General features: G+C 38.2%; 1 protein-coding gene across 3 annotated transcripts in view; it reads left to right on the top strand.

The window, feature by feature from the left end:
- Nucleotides 1-20,696, top strand: part of MMP16 (matrix metallopeptidase 16) — a 234,511-nt gene that overhangs the window by 105,109 nt on the left and 108,706 nt on the right. For all 3 annotated transcript variants that reach the window (XM_089517581.1, XM_089517580.1, XM_089517582.1), the window contains exons 2-3: nt 1,060-1,208; nt 18,214-18,336. In XM_089517581.1, coding sequence (XP_089373707.1) covers nt 1,060-1,208; nt 18,214-18,336 — 272 coding nt within the window. The remainder of the gene's footprint in view (nt 1-1,059; nt 1,209-18,213; nt 18,337-20,696) is intronic.

The raw sequence follows: 20,696 nt of genomic DNA, 5'->3' as shown, positions 1-20,696 counted from the left end.
TTGTCACAAATGTACAAATACACACTTAGACATCTCCCACTCACAGTCTTCTCTTGTGTTTACACACAAGCTTTCTTTCTGAAATCATAGAGTATAGCAAGTTGTGGCGAGAAAATGCACTGTTTTTCCTTATTCTCTGATTTCCCCACCATGATCTACAGAGTTGCAGTCCAGTGCTCAAACCACTATACCATGCCAGCACTCCCCAGTTTTATGTTACCCTCAAAATTGATAAGGATTCCCTATAATCTATCATCTTAGTATTTAACAGCCTCAGAACAGAACCCAGTGGCAGATTTCATTCCAGTTTGGTTACAGTGTTTTTCTAATTTGTGTTCTTAAATTGGCAGAAGGTCTTGAAAGCTGAAACATGTAAACACATTCCTGCTCAAATACTTCATAGTAAAAACTTACAAAACTGGCCTCAAGATTGATGGGATACTGGGGACTGCAATTACATCTGCCTTCATAATTTTGCTGAAAGGCAGTGTCCTGTTTTTCTAGGGCATTGCATTTTTTTTAAAGAATGGTGGATGACGTTTGCTATCCACAGTGGAACTTGTTCTATCCAGAACAATTAAACTATCACACATTTTGTTCAGGAAAACTAAGATAGTGGTTGCAATTGTTGGGTTTTGGAGCAGAGTTCCCAAGAGATATAACCAACTGGCAATGACCCCCACATTTTCCACCTGTTTAGTGATGCTAGGTGGAGCTGCCAGGACTGTCTGTTGGAATTGTACAACAATATATGTGGATTTTCCCCTTAATCCAATTATAAAAATGGATGATACTGAATTCCAAATTGTGCTTCTGTATAACCCTGATTCTTAACAATGGGGTTACAGAAGGATCTTTCTTTTGTGCCTGTCCTGTATGGGTGCATAATAACTGGAATATAAGCACTTAATTGTACTCTTAATTCTCTTTGGTTCCAGCAGGATTTGATGTATTTTTGATGTATTCTGGACTGTGTTTCTTAAAGGTTTAATTAGATGGCTATTAAGGAATCATAGTGGGTAAATCCTTTCTGATTTCACATTCTGCTTGTCATTGTAGGTGTGGTTACAAAAGTACGGCTATCTTCCACCAACTGACCCCAGAATGTCGGTGTTGCGCACTGCAGAAACAATGAAATCTGCGATAGCTGCTATGCAGCAGTTCTATGGCATTAACATGACAGGAAAAGTGGACAGGAACACAATTGAGTAAGTAAATGTTGGTAGATGACTCTTGCATTTTTAAACCAATGGGATATAAACTAGGAATGAGATCTAACTTGTGGATATCTTTTCCACTCCTCTTTGGGCTGAGTTCAGAGTGGATTGGGGCCACGGTGTGTGTTTGCTGCAGCCCCAATGAGTCTTTGGCAGGGGGTTGCTTTAAGCCGCCTCTTCCTGTCTGGCTGATAGTTACTATTGTTTGTTTATTCCAAGATGATGGAAAACAGAGAAGATACTATTTTAGATTTTTTTCCTTCTAAACTTGTTTAAGCTAAACATGATTTTGCAGGCCAAAATCTAAATGAAACAAAGTGGCCTATTCTGGCTATCAAAAAGTCTATAAGGATAGAGCCATCTTCACTTGCGTTCAGAGGAAATTCCACAACCAAAGTACTGCTATAGAGATAATAATAGAGTTATGACTTCTTAGCTTCAGAGGATGGTAATGGCAACCCCCCTCTTAGGAAACATGAGAACCCCCTTTGAAGAAACTTGCCAAGAAACCCCTGTGATCATTTCACTTTAGGGTCACCATAAGTCATAAATGCCTTGAAGGCAAAAAACATACACATATATTATTCTTTGGTAAGTTGACCATAATCAGCTGAGAATCTTCCAGACTCCCCAGTTTCATTGCAAAAAGCAATGCAATTCCATGACGATAAGCAATCTTAAAAACAAACTTTAAAACATTACTAGCCCAAAAAGAGTTTCCTGAAGATTTTCAAACCATAGTTTTTTGTGGGTTTTTCGGGCTATGTGGCCATGTTGCAGAAAAGTTTTCTGGAACATGGCCACATAGCCCAAAAAAACCCACAAAAAACTATGGATGCTGGCCATGCCTTCGACTTTACTTTGGAAATTTTCAACCCCCTTTAAGTTCTCTGATGCTAAGGAGTTTAATCAAATGTGCATGAATACAGAAGTTTTAAATGGAGTCAAACATTGGTCAAGGCTCCGTATCATGTAGCTTAGCTAAAAGGTTCCTCATATGTAATTACACCATGGCTCCCCTCTAACTCTGACTTACTATTTATCTGCTACAGCCACACACCCCTCCTGCTGTTCAGTAGCTACTGAAGAATGAGTGGACTGAAGAAGCATCTGACTATGCCCTCCAAAGACATCATCTACTGAGAACTGCCAGGGTCCTCTGGAGGTCTTGTCAGATGATGTCTTCACACTGCACTTGGCTAAGGGGACAGCCCAATGTTTTTCTCATCCCTCTACTTCCAGCCATCACTGAATGGCCATGGAGTAGGGGTTGTAGCAGCTTAATAATAATAATAATAATAAATTTTATTTCTACCCCGCCCTTCCATAGGTATGATCAGGGCGGCTTACAAAAATATTAAAACATGCCAATACAAGTTAAAAACATTAGTACAAAAACGGAACAGGAAGACGATAAAATATACATGTCAGGGGCAAGAAGAAAAGAGAAGGAATTTACAATGGTCCGGGGTCAAAAGGGAAAAGGAGAGCAGGAAAAAACAGACAGTCTAAGGTGGGAAGGCCAGCCGGAATAGATATGTTTTCAGCTGTGTCTTAAAGACAGCTAATGAGGCGGCGGAGCGAAGCTCTGCAGGGAGCTTATTCCAAAGAGAAGGGGCAGCAATAGTAAAAGCCCTCTGTGAGGTCCGCATCAAGTTGGACCTAGGGACCTCCAACAATTTGGTCCCGGAAGTTCTGAGCGTGCGAGGCGGATTATGTGGGGAGAGGCGGTCCTCCAAGTACCCTGGGCCCAAGCCATTTAGGGCTTTATAGGTCAAAACCAACACCTTGTATTGAGCTCGGAAGCAAATAGGCAGCCAATGAAGATCTTTTAAAATAGGTGTTATATGGTCCGACCTGGAGCTACCAGCGACCAATCTGGCTGCCATGTTCTGCACCAATTGCAGCTTCCGGGTTTGGTACAAGGGTTGCCCCATGTAGAGCGCATTGCAGAAATCTAATCGAGAGGTTACCAAAGCATGTACAACAGACTCAAGGTTCTTTCGGTCCAGGTAGGGACGCAGCTGGCGTATCAGCCGTAGCTGATAACAAGCACTAATGGTGAGTCCTGGGGTATATTTGGTCATTGTGAATGGAGGAAGAGAATTCTGATCCTGCCATTGGCCTACCCCAAGAAAAAGACAAAGTATAAAGTACAGAGACATAAAATGTAAAGTCACTAACAGTATGCCAGCCTTAATGTATTTAAAAAGAAAACCTGAAAAAATCATTTTATCCATTTTTTGAATTTAATTCCTTTTAAATTATTAATATTTGACTTGGTGAAATATCTAATAAATCTTAATATTATCTACATATAATATCTACATGCCAATTAGTTTTTGGGCAAACTTCCAAGTGTTGGTTATCATCTTTAAAGCCATACCTGGCCTGGGTCCAGACTACTTGCAGGAGTGCCTTCCTCCACATAATTCTCCCCGCACACTTAAGTCCTCAGGGAAGAATCTGTTGCAACCTAAGAAGACCAGATTGGCTTCGGTGACTCAGAGGACCTTCTCATCTGCCGCTCCTAGGCTTTTGAACGACCTGCCGGATGAGATCCATCATATTACCACTCTAGAAGCCTTTAAAAAGGCTTTTATGATGGATCTTTTCCAGCAGGCCTTTCCAAATTAGGCATTCTAGACTAGCCTCCCCCTCACATCATTCTCCCTTTTCCCCCAGAAGAAGATACTTGTTCTGCCTCAAATCTCTCCAATTTTTTTTAGCAAAGTTGTATTTGAATGTTTAAATTTAATTTAATCTTAATCCATTTGTTAATTTCTGTTTTACTGCTCTTCAGTTAATATTTTATGTTTGTGGGGAGGGATGGGATGTGGGACTGTTTTAGTATGAATTTTTATTTTTATGATATTTTATGATATTTTATTGTTATACTTCTGTTGTAATCTGCCTTGATTCCTCTGAGAAAAGGCAGATTATTATTATTATTATTATTATTATTATTACATATGATATTAAAGAAGACAATGGAAAAGCATTATATACAAAGATAAGAGGATACTGTCAATTGGGTCATTTTTTATTATGGTAAAGAAGGCATTTGACAAGATAGAATGGGAAATTTTATGAGTATGTATAGCCTATCTTTTGACCACAGTTTTGTGTGACTTTAATACAAAAGAAAAAGAAAGGTTCATGCAAAAATGATAGGTTAGATGGTGGAAATGAGTATTGGAACAGCTAGATTTTCTTCAGGGCTGCTCATCTTTTGTTCACTCTGTAGACATATACTTTTCCTTCTGCTGTCATTTCTATGGGTTATTTCAGTGGGGCAGTGGAGAGCATAACAGATCCTTTGTATCTCTCAGAATGTATTGGTGTGTGAGCACAGGCATCTATTTCATTTTCATCTGTGTGTCAGCTGCCAAACAAAGGAGCAGGTAGATCCAGCCACAGAGGGAGAGGCTGGCAACCTTGAAGGAAGCAGGGTGCCTTTCTCTATACTCTGTGAAGTTTCTCCCAGTCTTTGAGGAAGGGAGTGAGTATGAGGCGAAGGGAGAAAGGGAAATGAAAGTGTAAACATGTACTGGTATATGTGTTGTTGTTGTTTTTAAAAAAATAAAAACCTATCAGGAGGGAAAAGTGTGAATGGGACAAAAAAATCCAGATCAAAAGCCCTCAGAAAGCAATTTTATAGTTTGTTCTCAAGGGAAAGCAAAATATTCTGCTGTGATACAGTAGTGATATAAGGCCATCCTTTACTGTTTACTTAGACATATAAACCCAAAAAGGGTAAATATTTAGCAAAGAAGATAAGATGAATGGAGAAAAGGCAAGTTGCTTACTTCTCCCATCATTGCTATTTCTTTCTTCTTCTGTGTTATCAATAATGGATCCAAATTACAATAATGGATTCAAATATTCCTAAGCATTAGGAAAAACTTCCTGCTGGGAAGTGCTATTTTACAAACTGCCAAAGGAGTGGTGGGCTCTTTTTCCTTGGATGTTTTCAGTCAAAGGATGAATGGCCATCTTTTCAACAGTACTTTAGCTGTGCATTCTTGCATGGTGCAGGGTTGGATTAGGTGACCATTGCAGTGCCTTTCAACTCTGTGTTTCTATGCATTTTTAAATTGTATGCACCTGGAGCACAGTATTTTTGTCTCCTCCCACACCCTGCTCCTTATATTGAAAATCACAACATATACTGGTGGCACAAAAATAAGTACAAATGGTAAGGTTGGTTGTTGTTGTTGTTGTTGTTGTGTCCAAGTTGTTTCTGATTTATGGCACCAGCAAGATGAATCCATTATGGGTTTTTCTTACAAACATACACATTGTGTGTTTGTTTCAATGAGTAAAAACTTCAATAATTGGTCACAGAATGGTATAGACACTTGCAAAACAGTCCCATAAATCTAATTGAGATTTATTTGCAAGTAAATACATAAGATTAGCGTTTCCATTCATTTCAGATAAATGTCAAAATACTCGTTGTTGTTGTTGTTGTTGTGCCACGATATATTGCACTTGAAATCCAACAAACCTAACTATAGACCACTTTCTTCCTACTGGACCAACAGATTATATAGTCCAGTGCTATTCAAAATGTTGGGCCCTGGACTGTCGCTGGTCCACAAGCTATCAGCTTCTTGACTGCACAGAGCTGCTAGGAAAGACAGAAACAACTGTAACCAGTGAGCACAAATATGGTACCAATCCCTGGCACATTAGGGAGAAAAATTGTAGGTTCTCTACATCAGATAGCGTCTTCCTTATGGCTTGTACAATATACAGAAAGTCATCTCCATTTATTTTACTACAGTTTCAAAACATTTTAAATGGTGAACACTAAACTATTGAATCAAAGACAGCAGTTATATCTGTGTAAATATTTTTTTTTAAATCAGTGCCTCCATAAATCTACTTGATATTTCCGCAGTAAGTTTCATTTTGTCAGACAACTAACTAGCTAATGATCCCAGTTTATTTATTCCAGAATGAAGTTTCCATATTTCCCCACAAATGCTTGACTGTAGTACTTTATACCTGCTTCCTGGATTCGAATAGTACCAACTGTTTTTCTCAACATTTATAACTTCCCTTGCTGTCAGCTTTGAATAGACAGTTTTCCTTTGGTGGAATGTACGGCTTCCTCCTCAACTGCCACTAATGTGTCATATTTAAAAGCTTCTAGCAGCTAAAGCTGCATTCTCCTGTCAAAAGCCAATTTGTATTAGCCAACCAGAGAACCTTTCTGTAATCTTTATCCTGTTTATTAAATCCTGAAATACACTGCTGAAATCTATACTTCTTAGTTGGTAACCAATAGTTCGTGATTCTAAAGCTAAGGTAATGCCTGTTGCTGGATTGTCTAAATTCCTAAAGTTCAAGGATGTCTGACCTGTTCACCTTCCCTTAGGGCACCCATGAGGCCTGCTTGGTTTTATTGCTTTTTTTGTGCAATAATCCATGAGTGAGTGGAATGAAATGATTTTTCCAATCCGAGACTGGCAGCAGCAACTTTGCTTGTGTGTTTTCTAGACTGCTACTGTATGTGAAGAGATTCCATCCATTTTTCTCTTATAATAATGTGAAGATGTTCGTATTCAGTATTCATCCCAAACTGAACTGGCATTTTTAATGTTTTGACATTAAAAAAGGAGGTCAGCCATGATCTCTTTGATTTAATAGCTGAAATCCAACTGTATACTTTGAAGGGAGGCTTTCTTCCCCTCTTGCTATCATGATTGTCTTCTGTAGAACTAGAAATCTATTCAAAAGGATTTCAGCATTCCTCGAGAGTAGCTTTTCAGGGGAAACCATGGCAAGTTGCTGCTGGATTGCCAGTTCTGGAGAAAATACTGGGATCCAAAAGAAGTATATCATTGAATCCTGGAGAACATGTTTTAGTTGGCATAATATAAAGTTAATATCTTCATATGTTCCTGATTCCATTATATCTTGTCAGATTCATGTAGCCAATCACAGTAGTTCTTGCTTCTTGTACTGGCTTAGGATATAATGGTCTGTAGATAAAGAATCCTATAATGACTCCATTGTAATGAATATCGTATTATTTTATTCAGATTTTTTTTAACCACCTGCAGTGCTGGCAGAAGGAGGGTATTCTAATGGTCACCTTCAGAGACTATTGATTCAGCTGCATCTAAATATAAATGAACTAATCATAGAGCTGTGTTTGGCTCCCTGATTTTCTGGAGAGCTGCAGGCAAAGAACGAGTTAAGTCAGCAGCTAGAGCATAGGTGATTAAAGATTTGTGGCAAGTATGACTGAACACAGGTAAAAACCTATTATAGGAATCTCTTTGAGTCAGTGATTGCAGCAAAGAAATCTTTACCACTATTTGCAGAATGCCAGTGAAGCAGTTTTTTTCATGTGTTGATGAATCTTTTGAATATTAGCTAACATAATCACTTAATGGAATCCATGAATTCTCACTGGGACCAATTTGTATTGCATTTTGCAGGTAAAAATCATTCACATTTATTTCCACTTTCTTGGACTATTTTGTCAGGGTTAGAGATGGATGAGATGAACTCTAGCTGATTATATAGTTTTGGATATTTTTCATTTTCTGAAATCTTAGAATCTAGACAACTTACTTTCAGGATTAAAGCTAATCTGGTTTATATGTATCCCGGAAGTGTAGAGTCCTTCCTGAAAGAGGAGTGTAATGACAGCTGCCTTTCAAAACGTAATAGGTGGAACTTCAACTGGAGTTATGACTGTAGGCATTCTTGGATGACAATGCCCAGAATTCTGTTAGTTAGTGGCAATAAAAAGAGTAGATCCACTGAACCAATTGAATGGTGGGTCTGTGTGTGTGTGTGTGTGTGTGTGTGTGTGTATATATATATATATATATATATATATATAAAATGAATTCATAGAAGATTCCATTCATTGGTTTTGCAACTACTTGCCTCACTATGAGCTGCCATTGGATCGCCTAGGAAATTGCAAGTAGTTGCAAAACCAATGGATTGAATCTTCTATTATTATTATTATTATTATTATTATTATTATTATGGTTTTGCAATTACTTGATTCACTGATTGCAATTAGTTGCAAAATCAGTGAATCGAATCTTCTATCAATTTTATTATTTTTTAAAAAAGCATGCACGTATAGGTCACACCACAAGCATAAAGGCAGCACAGGGGGGGGGGGGGGCGGGGAACGGTGGATTAACCAAAAACTGAGGAGGGATGGTAAACACCCCTCTGCCATTAGTCCCTCCCCTCCAGAATGATGTGATTCCGATCCATCATTCCCACTTGTTGAACATGCTTCCAAATCAATTCTTTTCAAAAGAACTGCCAAAGAACTAGTGTCAGGAAAGAATGGGGGTTTGGGGGGGGGGGGGGGGGTTGTGTTTTTTTTTGTTTTTGCATTTGCCTCACTTTATCTCATTGAAACCGATCACAGTAGGATCGGAACCAGTTTCAAATGGAAACGATGGTCATATAATCTGATCAGCAATTCACTTTAAATCATTGTGGGAACTTGGCCCAAGAGATGTTATGTTACCCACCCAATTGCCTCCCCTACCCAGGTGCTGGCTGTAACTGTGAAATACTGCCTCATCCAACAGCACTTCAGTTAGTTTTTTGCTGGCTTTGGGAAGACATCCTAAACTCACATGTAGCATGCCATGTGTGACTTCATGCAGTTCATGTAGGAAATAGTGCAAATAAGTTTCTGCACAAAAATCTACTGCTGTTTTCACGTTTTATGAAGCAGGCCTACTTGAGTTGACAGTTATTGTCAGTTACTGATTTTACTCCTGAGGATGAAGAATTGTTGTTGTTGTTGAATTATTTTTCTAACACTTGTCCATTTATCCTCTAGCTCAAGGACTGCCTGTTTGCCCAAAGTAAAGTGCTGAAGAGCATTGCTGACTTAGTATGGCATAAATCTCATTGGAGGATAGGTATGTGAAAGTCCCTCTAATACGAGAGGGACTTTCACATGTCGTTAAGTCATGTGGTGGCATTTCTTGAATAGATGTGCAAGCAGAGTTGGTATTTGGGTATGTGGCAAGGCTTTCTACCCATCTGTGTTGTGCTGGAAAAAAAGTTGTTGAGAAGAACGTATAGCTAGATAACAAATTTAAATATTTGGTGTAAAAGAAAGTATCAGAAAATAATTGATGTTACATGAATGGTCTTGTTTAAGACAAACAGAATGTCCATATGTTACAGATTATAAGCATACAATATGTTTCTTTGTAGTAGCTTTAACATTACCTTAGGCTGGGACTTTTAATAATCTTTTGCTTAAATATAATGACATTGAAGTCTTCAGTACAATTACTTGGATAATGCTTTGACCACTGGAACTAAAAGACAAGCAAAGGTTGTGGAAGGCAGCAGTTCATTACTAATAAGGATAAATGAAGGTGGTTTTAAACTTTAAATGATAAACATTCTACTAAGATGAAAGGATATTGAATGAAAGTTGAATATTGATTGCCTACCTGTGGATTCTGTCTTCTAAGTTCTCTTGAGCACAAAGGCTTTTTAAATATGAACATTGTTCCTCTGCAAATGTTAGACACTTGACAAAGTGAAGGAGTTCTTCTCAGTCATGGTTTTGAAGTTTCAAATTGAAAATGGGCCATTTGGATTATTCACATCTTTATCTGTCACCTACCGGAGCAAATGTCACTGCTCCACACAGATTGTCACTGAGTTAGTTCATGGATGGTCTGTCCATACAGCAGCTTTCCGCTTTATAGTTGGGAACTGGCATATACAACTGAGAGCACAGAAAAGATCCTCTCCCATTTGTCAAAAAGGGAGTCCTTCTTTTTGAGGCTTGTCCCCATGCAAGTCTCTGTCCTTGCAGTCTCAAAAGCTTCTGCAAGTCTTTTTGGCCATAGATATTAGAAGAAAGTGATATGGTTTGTAATATGCCACACATTACACTCCTTCATCTTTTTGGTCTACAGTTCATGGCTAGCAGAGATCTAAGCATTGCTTTTGTCTTACTATATCAGTTTACTCAATTGTAATTTATTACAGAGTGGAGTTTTTGTGTCTTTTTTAAAATGTTGTGAACCACCTGCAGTCCTAGCCCTGGGGTAAAGGTGGTAAAAGTGGGCAATAAATAAAATAAATACATAAAATAAACAAATTTTTCTCACGTTATATCTCAACCCTATCACACTGAACACATTCAATTTCAGCTGATTTCTGAAGCTAAACAGAGTTAGAATTTAGATGGGAGATGAGACCACCAGTAAATACCTAAGGGTCTGACTCAAAATAAGGCAGCTTTCTACATTTGTCTCTTTATGGAAATTAAATAATTAGGACTGGATCATCGAATTGTTTCTTTCAACCCACTTTCTGCTGCTGGAAATTGTTGGTAAAAATTTTAACAGCAAAACCTTTTACGCCCACTACTGCAGCAAGGCTGGAAGTCATCTTCAGACGCTTGTTTCCAACTCTTGCTTAAATTGTGACTATAGGCGGGATACAGACTGTCCCTTTGGGGCAGCCTGCAGGTGCCACAATCCCCACCGGATTAGGGCCTGAGCAGCCACAGTGGCAGCCCTGGAGGCCCCAATCTGCTGCTTTTCCAGGCCTCGAGGAAGCGGTAAAACATAAAAGGATGCCCCAAGGCAACCCTAGCACGTCACGACGGCACCCCATAGGGCCCGTCTGTAAAGCGCCATAGTAAACAGTAACTATAGTTAATGTTGCTTGTGTTAACACTTAATCACAGTCAAGCTAAATGCATTTTGTTGACAGAAGCAAATATAGTGCCTCCTCCTAATTCCATATATAAAATATAGTGACAGATGAATTTTACTGCCAAACTGACAGGTGTTAGGATAGCATACTCCATGAAGGATATCTCACTGAGGGCATCTCTCTCTGAGAGTGTCAGGCTAGATGAAGGGTATAGGACAATACATGTGGCCTCTGCAGCTGTCTTAACACTTTTCTGCTCTTTTCAGTATCTACTATTTGAAATGGCTTCTGCATTCTGCCTACCCAGAGGGCTGGCTCCAGTGAAACAGGAAATAAATTACCAAGTTAGACTCTCAATGCTGAAATGTATTGTCTGATGAAGAGGATGTCTTCCTACATAGGACTTAAATTGGTTCATGCATAGTCTGTGTATTTAAGACAGAAGTAAAACCATCCTATTTCATCTGGCTTACCTCCCTGTATATTTACTATTTTGGCTTGTTTAAATACTGTTTTTGGAATGTGTTATTTGATTGTTGTAAAGCACATGGGAATCCCTTTTGAGGATAAAAGTGTTCTCTGTAGACAGCTTCCCCCTTTGTCGCTGACAGGCAAAAAGCTTTTATTATTATTATTCAGGCAGGCTTTTAACAATTGTTTGGCTACTGAGAAAGAAACTTTTTAATGGGTGGGCACTGTTTTTTTGTTGATGATGATTTTCTTTTAAATTGCCTGTAATATAATTCGTATGTTTTCATATTATAATTTGTTTAATTGATTTTTTAATATTATAACTTTCTATGTCTTTATTTGTATCTGCATTTAATCTTGGTGAAATGATAAATAAACACAATTTAAAAATAGGGGAGGGTGGTTAAGTGGGCTCTGTTAACTAAAGTAGATGGATAGATAGATTCATCTGCACAAAGCCTAACCCTTGGTTGGGTGAGCTCTAATTCAGATAACTTAAAAATAGAACGAGAGCTCAGAGTGCTCCAGTGACAGATTGTTCATGTGTAATATTTGTGTGTGGAGTATTTCTAACACAGGATAATAGTTCTGTTTTTGCTTTATTCCTTGCCTCTTTCGTTTGATGTAGTGATATCACCTTAAGGTGAGAGCATCTGTCTTTTGTTATTTGATTGCTGCAATGTGTTTGAGTGCTTCTTCTTGGTGTGATATATGTGTAGTTTAACTGCATGGCACTTGCATGCTATACTAACATTCACTCAGGCTAAAGTCTCAACTCTTGGTGGATGACAGATATGTGTTTTAAAAGGGTAAATCATACTTGTTTTCATAACTAGTTGCAAACCAGAGTCCCCTTTATGCAAGTGAAAGGAAAGATCTTAAAAACTATAGAGACTGCAAAAAGAGAGTGAATAGTTCACAACTTGAGCTGTAAATTCTTCAGGGATTACAAACATCTGGCTGTACTGGATACATTTTACATTTAAAAAAATCCAGAATGTAACATTGTGTTCACACATACTCAGAATATTAAATTTGTGTTTCTTGTGCATGCACAGACATAAACACATGCATTTAAATGAGTTGATTGAAAAGGTCATTTAAAGCCACATGATTAACTCACTTTTTATTCAGGGCTTTAGTTGCCAGAAGGATGGCTGCCAGGTTTTGACAGATGTGCTTGTACAGCATTATGGAGATAACCATCAAACAAGGTGTTTCAAATTATCAGACCTTACTACAGTGTACTTTGGAGCTGAAAGTAGTTACACAATTGACTAAATACCACAAGGCCATGACCTCTTTCATGCACTGCAATTGTTCATGTACAGGACAGAAAAAAAATAAGCATAAGCCAATAGTTCATCTTTTGTCCTGTACCAATCCAAACATAAAGCACCTCTATTCAGATGCTGTAGGGGCTGCACAGAGTCTCTTGGTAGTTCATGTGATGGTGGTGGAGCTTGCAGTTCTATGCCCTTTCTGCTCTGCAAGGTTCACTCTATAATGTCATATCATCAGACAATTTGCCCATCTAACCTAGAACTGCTTGATCATCCAGAATCTCAGACAACAATCTTTCCCAGCCTGTGCAGTCAGAGCACACTTAACTATTCCTTTTCTTCCAGAGGTCCCAGCAGTTTTTGAAACAAGAGTTGCATGTTTGGGTAGGGAAAATTATTTTTGTTTTGTTTTGTTTTCTGTTTGAAAAGAGAAGATACTGTTTTCTTTAAAACTCACAAAAACACACCAACTTTCATGGAAGGGAATATTGAACTATTACCATTGCTTAGCAAAGTTACTTTTTGGACTTTGACTCCAAGAATCCTTCAGCCAGCATGGCAAAGTTGACTTGGAATTTTTGCAGTTATAATACCCAAAGACAATTTTTCAGAGCTCTTGGTACTACATATGAAAGAGGATATGGATACCATGCATCATTTAAGTATTTAGTAATTTTACTCCATGAGCTTGTCTGCTTACAGAACTAACAATTAGAATGCACAGCCAATATTTCCTGAATTTGATTGAACCTTTGCTGCATTGTTACTCTAAATCTGCTACCTATTGTTTCTTGAAGAAAAGATCTGTTTTCTTAGGACATGAATGGTTTCTTTGGAACATTCTTTTTAAATTGGAAGCCTGCTCTTATCACAGTAAGCATACATGGGTTTCCATTGTGACAACACCAAAAGACTTTTCTTTATCTCTCTCACGAGTGTTGAGCTCAAAGGTTCTACTGGACAAAAAAGAAGAAGATAATTTCCTCTGTATTTTGGATACCTATTCCGAACTCACAATTATTAAGTGACAGTTTCATGACATGATGAGACAGAATCCTTAGTGCTCGTTCAGATATACTCACGGGCTTGTCCCTACCCAAAAACATGTATATGCCTTCTGGATTTAGGACATTTTTCTTTGATAAACAATCCCAGTTATCTCCCTCTTTCTATATGTGTGTGATTTGCCTTGTTGCATAAGAAGGAGAGGTTGATAAATCAAAGCACAAACTGAATGTTTAGAGCTAACGTATATACTCATGTATAAGTCGACCTCATGTATAAGTCGAGGGTAGTTTTTGGATCCAAAATCATGGATTTTGATATGACCCGTGGATAAGTCGAGGGGCAAACACTGGAGGATGTTACAAAAGATCTAAAGGAGGGGGGGGGAACAAAGCACCACTTCCCTCTCTATATCTCACTCTCTGGACTTCTCCCAAGCATCAGTCTCAGCATGGAAAAGGGGAAACAAACCTCAGCATGCATGTGCGCGCGCGCACACACACACACACTTCCCCTTACCAAAATAATCTCCAAGGCACATGGCTTGTGAAAAGGAGGACAGACCCCACTGTCTCTCTGCTTTTCACCCCCAAGACTCCCAAGGCTCATAGCTAGAAGAAATGGAGGACAAACCTTTCTCTCTCCCTTTCACCCCCAGGGCTTCCAGGCAAAACGGGGTACAAGCCAGGGCATGTTCCTTTCCTAACAGCAACTTGTTAGGTCTGGCTGCGCGGGAAAGCAGAGAGGGAAACACACACACACACACACACACACACACACACACACTGATAGAGGGGGAGAGGAGGAGAGGAGAGCAGCGCTGGGGCTTCAAACAAGGAGCTGTTACAAGGCTACAGAGGAAGGTGGGCACTTCTTCTTTCACAAAATTTATTAGCATTAACTCATTGACCCTTCCATAAGTCTACCCAGGATTTTGGAGTTCATTTTGGGGCATAAATTTTTCGACTTTTAGTTGAGTATATATGATAGTTTGTAATTCTTCGTACAGTAGCCATGGTAAGCAAATTGCTGAATGGATAAATTCAACTATACCTTTTGCTAAGGGTATTTAAATTTAATAACCTGAATAAGGGCTGGTCTTGTAACCTAGCCCAATTCCCTCTAATTAGTGTACATTCAATAAATGTTACTGTAGCCCCCAGACAACATGGAATAAAATAGGGCATTGATAACTGTTTCCATTAAATGTGTTTCTTTCTCCAGCACGAAACATAATCCTTTATATTTAAACCATTCTTTAAAAATAGTCCACTTTGTCCAGATTATGTTCTACTAAAAATGAAGAACAAGTTTTTATATTGTGCCTTGATGTCTTTCTGGTTCTTTCTAGTCTAATGATTTTATAATAAATTTAGTGAAGTAAATTATAGACAGATCAAATGAGTGAGCTTTCCATATACTAACAAAGCAACAAAAATAATAAAGGGTATATATGCACTCTGCAGAATTAAAACAGTTTGACATTACTTTAACTGCCATGACTCTATCCAAGACAATCCTGGGATTTGTAGTTCGATGAGGCACCAGAGCTCTTTGTTAGACCAGGCTGAATACCTCACCAACTTCACATTCCAGGATGCTATAGAATAGAGCAATGGCAGTTAAAGTGGCCTCAAATTGCTTTAATTGTGTAGTGGGGATACACCCCTATAGTCCCCAGCTTCACTGACCTTTGGGGGAATGCCAATGATCAAACAGAATTTTGAAGTTAAGTCAGAACTTGCAAATGTTGTTGAATTTTTCAGTGATTCTTGAACAGTGGCTCTCTGATCTCCTAGTTCAACAGCCTTATTTCTGTGTGTATCCACAGTGAAGTCTGATTCGCGTGTATATCCCATTTTATTATAGCACTCTGTTGTAGAGGCATTTTCCATGTGAATAATATCACCCCATGGGTGGGGTGGGGATATTTGGGTCTTTCCTGAAAAGTTTTTGCCCAGTTTTTCAATGGTTTAAATATAAAAGATCACATTTCACTGGGAAACTATCTTAGGGCTATTGCTCTTATTAGATGAAACCATCAAGAACCTCCTGTATAGCAGGGTAGTTTTTGGGATTTGAGAGAAATGAAATGAAGCTTATATAGACAAAATGGCTTGAAACAGGGAGGGTTCCTAACCATAACAGCCACAATTCAGCAGAAACTTTGACTTATTTTAGCCAAAGGAAAATCAATTATATCTCCTAACTCTGTTCTGGATTGTATCTAAAATGTGAAATTAGACTAATTAAATCAATAGTAGTTTATCTGCATGTGAATGTTCATGAATGACTACTGGAAATGATAATTCGCTTCCTAAAACTAGGGCATTTTAAGTCAGCAAAATACAGACACCACAGCCATTTACAGTTTCACTGGCACAAAATTAAATAATGCATTGAAGACACCAGATCCCATCCAATCTTGGAAGAAAAGCAGGGTCAGATCAGGTTAATACTTTGATGGGAGACCACCAGTGAATACCAGATGCTGTAGCCTATATTTTAGAGGAAGAAACTGACAGAACAACCTCTGAGTATTCCTTGCCTGGGAAAACCATATGAAAGTAATGGGGCCACCATAAGTCAACAGGTCACTTGAAAGCACACATGTACACATAACCTGGGTTTCTGATCATGTGATGCTTGTAAAATGATTACAGACCACATGAAAAACAGGTAACTAATGTCTAATAGTTTTAAAACCTATTTTTGTTAAGAAATTTTATTTTTAGAGTGTAGATTTACAAAAAAAATCTAAATTATGAGATTTTGATTGTCCCAAATTATCTGTTCTACCAAAATCACCCAATCTGCCATTCTGCCTTCTGTGTGTGTGTGTGTGTGTGTGTGTGAGAGAGAGAGAGAGAGAGAGAGAGAGCATTGAATCAAACAAATATATATTTGTTGGAGTTTTCAATTACATTTACCCAACTCCAACCCATTAATTTTGTGAGAGTAAAATGGTTTACTGGTAATAATGTGTAGTAAAAATGACGGGAGGCATTGTATCATGTTCCCTACTCTACACATGGTGTTTCAATCCTTGGCAATCATAAGGGAGAAAATATTGTAGCAGATTACCCATATGCCATTTTTGAAATTCACAAAGTTAAACCATACATTGGGTTGTACACCATAGCCATCCCATGAAACAGAATAAAGTAGAATGAGAATTTTTCACTCACACATCCAAGATGCATGATGTTTTTCTAATGGAGCTAAGTAATGGATGTAGCTCAGTGTAGAACACCCTGATTGGCATAGAAAAGGTGCCAACTACTGGCTTCTCTAGAAATGATTAGCAACAGAAAACTTAAATGAGTGAATGAATGAATGAATGAATGTCTTCCTGTGTGGAACTTTGGAGAGTTGCTGGAAATCAGGGTAAAAAAAATCTGGGCTAACACATGGTTTGACTTGGTATGAAGTAGTTTCCTCTGTTCCATGAAGCAGCTTCCATTTCTGGAAGGTTTGCAGTTTTAACTTTAAAAATCATTCTTGCTGTTGCCTTACACTGCCACTTTTCCCTTCAAACAAATTACTTTGGAAACTGAAGAGAGCCTAATTGAACTTTGATGAGGAATCTAATAAAATGGCCAGATTTTACCCACCATAGGTTTTATGTTTATTTTGTACAGAACTTCTGATATATGAATAAGTGGCAACCCAACCTACCAATCTATTTCTCCCTTCCTGACTCCTCATCAATATGCCTTCTACTAGGACTTGCTGTTTCTCAGTGTTTACCAGCAAGCATGAACTGGTTTATAACAAAATGACTTAAATCATGATTTTCTATCATGATTTGAACTGCTTCTCTGGTGGATTCCATTGTAATGATTTAAATCACAGTTTTAGCTTCTAGTGAGGGAGATTTTAATTACCACTTATAGTAGAAGCACATTATTGTTTAATATATCCTAGTACATATTCAGAGAAGTTGGTTTCATTAGAAGCTATGTACATGACAAACAATTATTCTGAATTGTTTTCAGATTTATTTTCAGTACATCAAAAATAGGGTATTCCCTTCATTTATATCCAGACCTCTTCTTGTCGATCTCCCCAAATTGACCTTCTCTGTCCTTGCCCTCACCGATGTGGCAAGGCAAGGAGAGAAAGACTTTCATATCAATATGAACGAAAGACTGAAGAAGATGGAACACCACCTTCAAAATGACTGATCAGGTTACCACCCATCTCCAGTATTCACAAGATTATATTTAATTTATTCCCTTTTTCACTAATTGATTTAAGAAAAATGTTTTAACCAATTTTAATAATTTTTAAAGGAAAATGTTCAAAGCTCATTTTTAAAAAACATTTTTAAAAAACCCAATATATATATATATATGTATGTTGATTTTTGACTGCCCTGTTTACCAGGGGTTATAAAGAGGGATGGAGATTTATACCTTCTGAGAAGGAAGAGAAGAGGTGTGGTCATTTGTCCATTCTATGGGCATGTTTGTCAAAAATATCAAAGGATTGCCATTGTGTGCTTCTGATTTTTTTCTATGCTTTTCCTTTTTTTAAATTTAAAGCTGGATGAAGAAGCCTCGTTGTGGAGTGCCTGATCAGATGAGAGGGAACTCTCGATTTAACATTCGTCGAAAGCGGTATGCATTAACAGGACAGAAGTGGCAACACAAACATATCACTTACAGGTAATGAAAGCAAAACTGAGACCCTTTCATCTGCAAGTGCTCAGCATTCTTTAAAAGTGCAGCTGAGTTGTACACATATTATTTTTCAACAACAAAATGTTGATATGTAGCTTGAAAATATTGATTTGAGTATCTTGGGAGAAAGTGCTCCTGTGCTGCTAAAGCAACAAATGGTTTTCTGGAATTCAAATGGTCTGTGATTATCTAAAGTGTTCTTTGAGGCTTTCAGTAGCAAATTAACGTCTTGTCTCCCTATAAACCTTTATAAGCATTGTTCAACCCCTTGGCAATTTTTTTTCTGGGTAAATTGCTCAGAAAAGATGAGGGTGGGAGGCCTAATTTAAATACACTGATTAGGTTTTTGGCAAAGGGTGCTTTTTGTACTCAGGTGCCTTCAGGTCTATGCCAAAGTAGAATTTAGATTGATTAAAAATTGGCAAGTTGCTGACAAATCATTTTCCTTGCCTTTCCATAAGTGTCTATGTGTGTATGTAAGTGAAATTCTCTTTTTAAATGGATACCACAGAGTAATAGCTGTGATGCCAGATGTCTGGGCATCCTACTGCCTTCCAATTGTTTTGTATTGTGGATATGTGCCTTCAGGTCTTCTGCTGACTTACAATGACTCCATGAATTTCATAGGGTTTCCTTAGGTAAGGAGTGTTCAGAAGTAGTTTTGTCAGTTCCTTGCTCTGAAATATTGTCTACAGCACTTCATAGTAAGTCTCCCATCAAAGTAGTAACTGGGGCTGGCTCCATATGGCGTCCAAGATCAGTTCAGATCTGGTGCCTTACCTGTCATTCCTGACAATTGGCCATACTGACTTATGAGGCCTTTATTTCAAGACCTCTGAAGGCATTAGCTTGTCTACCCCTGCTTTAAGAGGTACACATGAAATCACATTTTATTAGTATTTCACATGATATTAATATTAATAACATTTATCAGTGGCGTCCCTACCCCTGGTGTCACCTAGTGCAGGTGCTGCAGCACAGGGGTGGGTGGTAGTGATGGTTTCCTTGTGCTTGGACCTCTCCTTCTCCATGATGCCAGAGGTTTCCTCATGAGGAGGCCTCCACTGCTGTAGCAAAGGTGGGAGGACATGCTTGAGCCTCTTCACTCTGCAGCAGGAGGAGGGCCCAACTGGGTGTCAAGCCTCTTCTAGGGTGTCACCTAGTGCAGGCTGAACTCCTCGTACCTCCTTACTGATGCCACTGGTATATATTTGGCATTTTTTGTTCACTGACCAGCAGGCACTTTTTCTTCAGTAGCCAGATGATACCTTTTCCTCAGTGACTGGCAGGTACTTGATCATCACAGCAAATCTGCCTGTTAGCGTAAGATGAACACTGACTAGCACAGGATCCCCTAATGACTTTCATAGCAGAGTTAGAATTTGAACCCAGATCTCCCCAGTCCTAGTGCAGTGTTCTGCTATTCCATATGGGTTGTAGGAATCACACATTTAAATATGGCAAGAAACATTGATGTGCCCATACAAACACCTGTGCATTCTTTAAGGTGTTGCAACTAACTATAGGGAACAACTATAGCCTAGATTCAGAAAAGTAACTATGCATCAGCAGAGAAAATGCTCTTAAGTACATATTGATCTGAAAGTACTGTGAACTAAAAGGATTTTTTAAAGAATCACTTTAACGTGACATTCTCCAGGAACTGGAATTTATAGACCCATTTTTTTCTGTGTTTCCTTCTTGTGTTTAGTAAGGCTTCCTATTATTTCTTGCTTTTGAATAGTGATTCCCCATGTCCCCTCTGAAACTGGAAGCTTCTTGAAAAGAGAAGCTGGCAGTGGAGTGATTAAACGTCTACATGCTAACTGACGGGCTTCTTGAGAGATGTTCATTCACATTTAGCATGATTAAGATTCACCTCCTTAAGTGGTGTCTAAAAACTTCTGAGGGAGTTTTTTTTTTTACCAAAAGTATAAATATGTAAATTAATATGTAAACAACAGGAACAGATTATGTTGTTAATTGTTCCAGTATGTGAATTTCTTCCAGTGTTCACATGATGCACCTGCATGAGCAGGCGTCTCTAATCATTTCAGTGGAGAGAGAAATCTCTTTATAAACTGCACTTTTTATTTATAACCAGCCCTTCTCTGAATATTGGGTCCAAAGCAGCTCAAGTATACATTAAAAAAACAGGACATGAAAAGCACTATATTCATGATAAAAAGTTTAAAAAACAACAATTAAACAAATTATCCTTTAAAAAAAACTCTTAGTATCTTAAAAGCATTTAAAACATGAAAATAAAAGTACAGTGCACATACACCCCATTAAAAAACTATTTTGAAACATCCAGTTAATGGCCAAAACCCAGTCTCAATAAA

Source organism: Sceloporus occidentalis, unplaced genomic scaffold (assembly GCF_023333645.1).
Source record: "Sceloporus occidentalis isolate IW3139 unplaced genomic scaffold, rSceOcc1.0.p SCAF_3, whole genome shotgun sequence".
In the NCBI taxonomy this organism is placed as follows: domain Eukaryota; kingdom Metazoa; phylum Chordata; class Lepidosauria; order Squamata; family Phrynosomatidae; genus Sceloporus; species Sceloporus occidentalis.
This window is presented reverse-complemented; position numbering and strand designations above follow the sequence as displayed.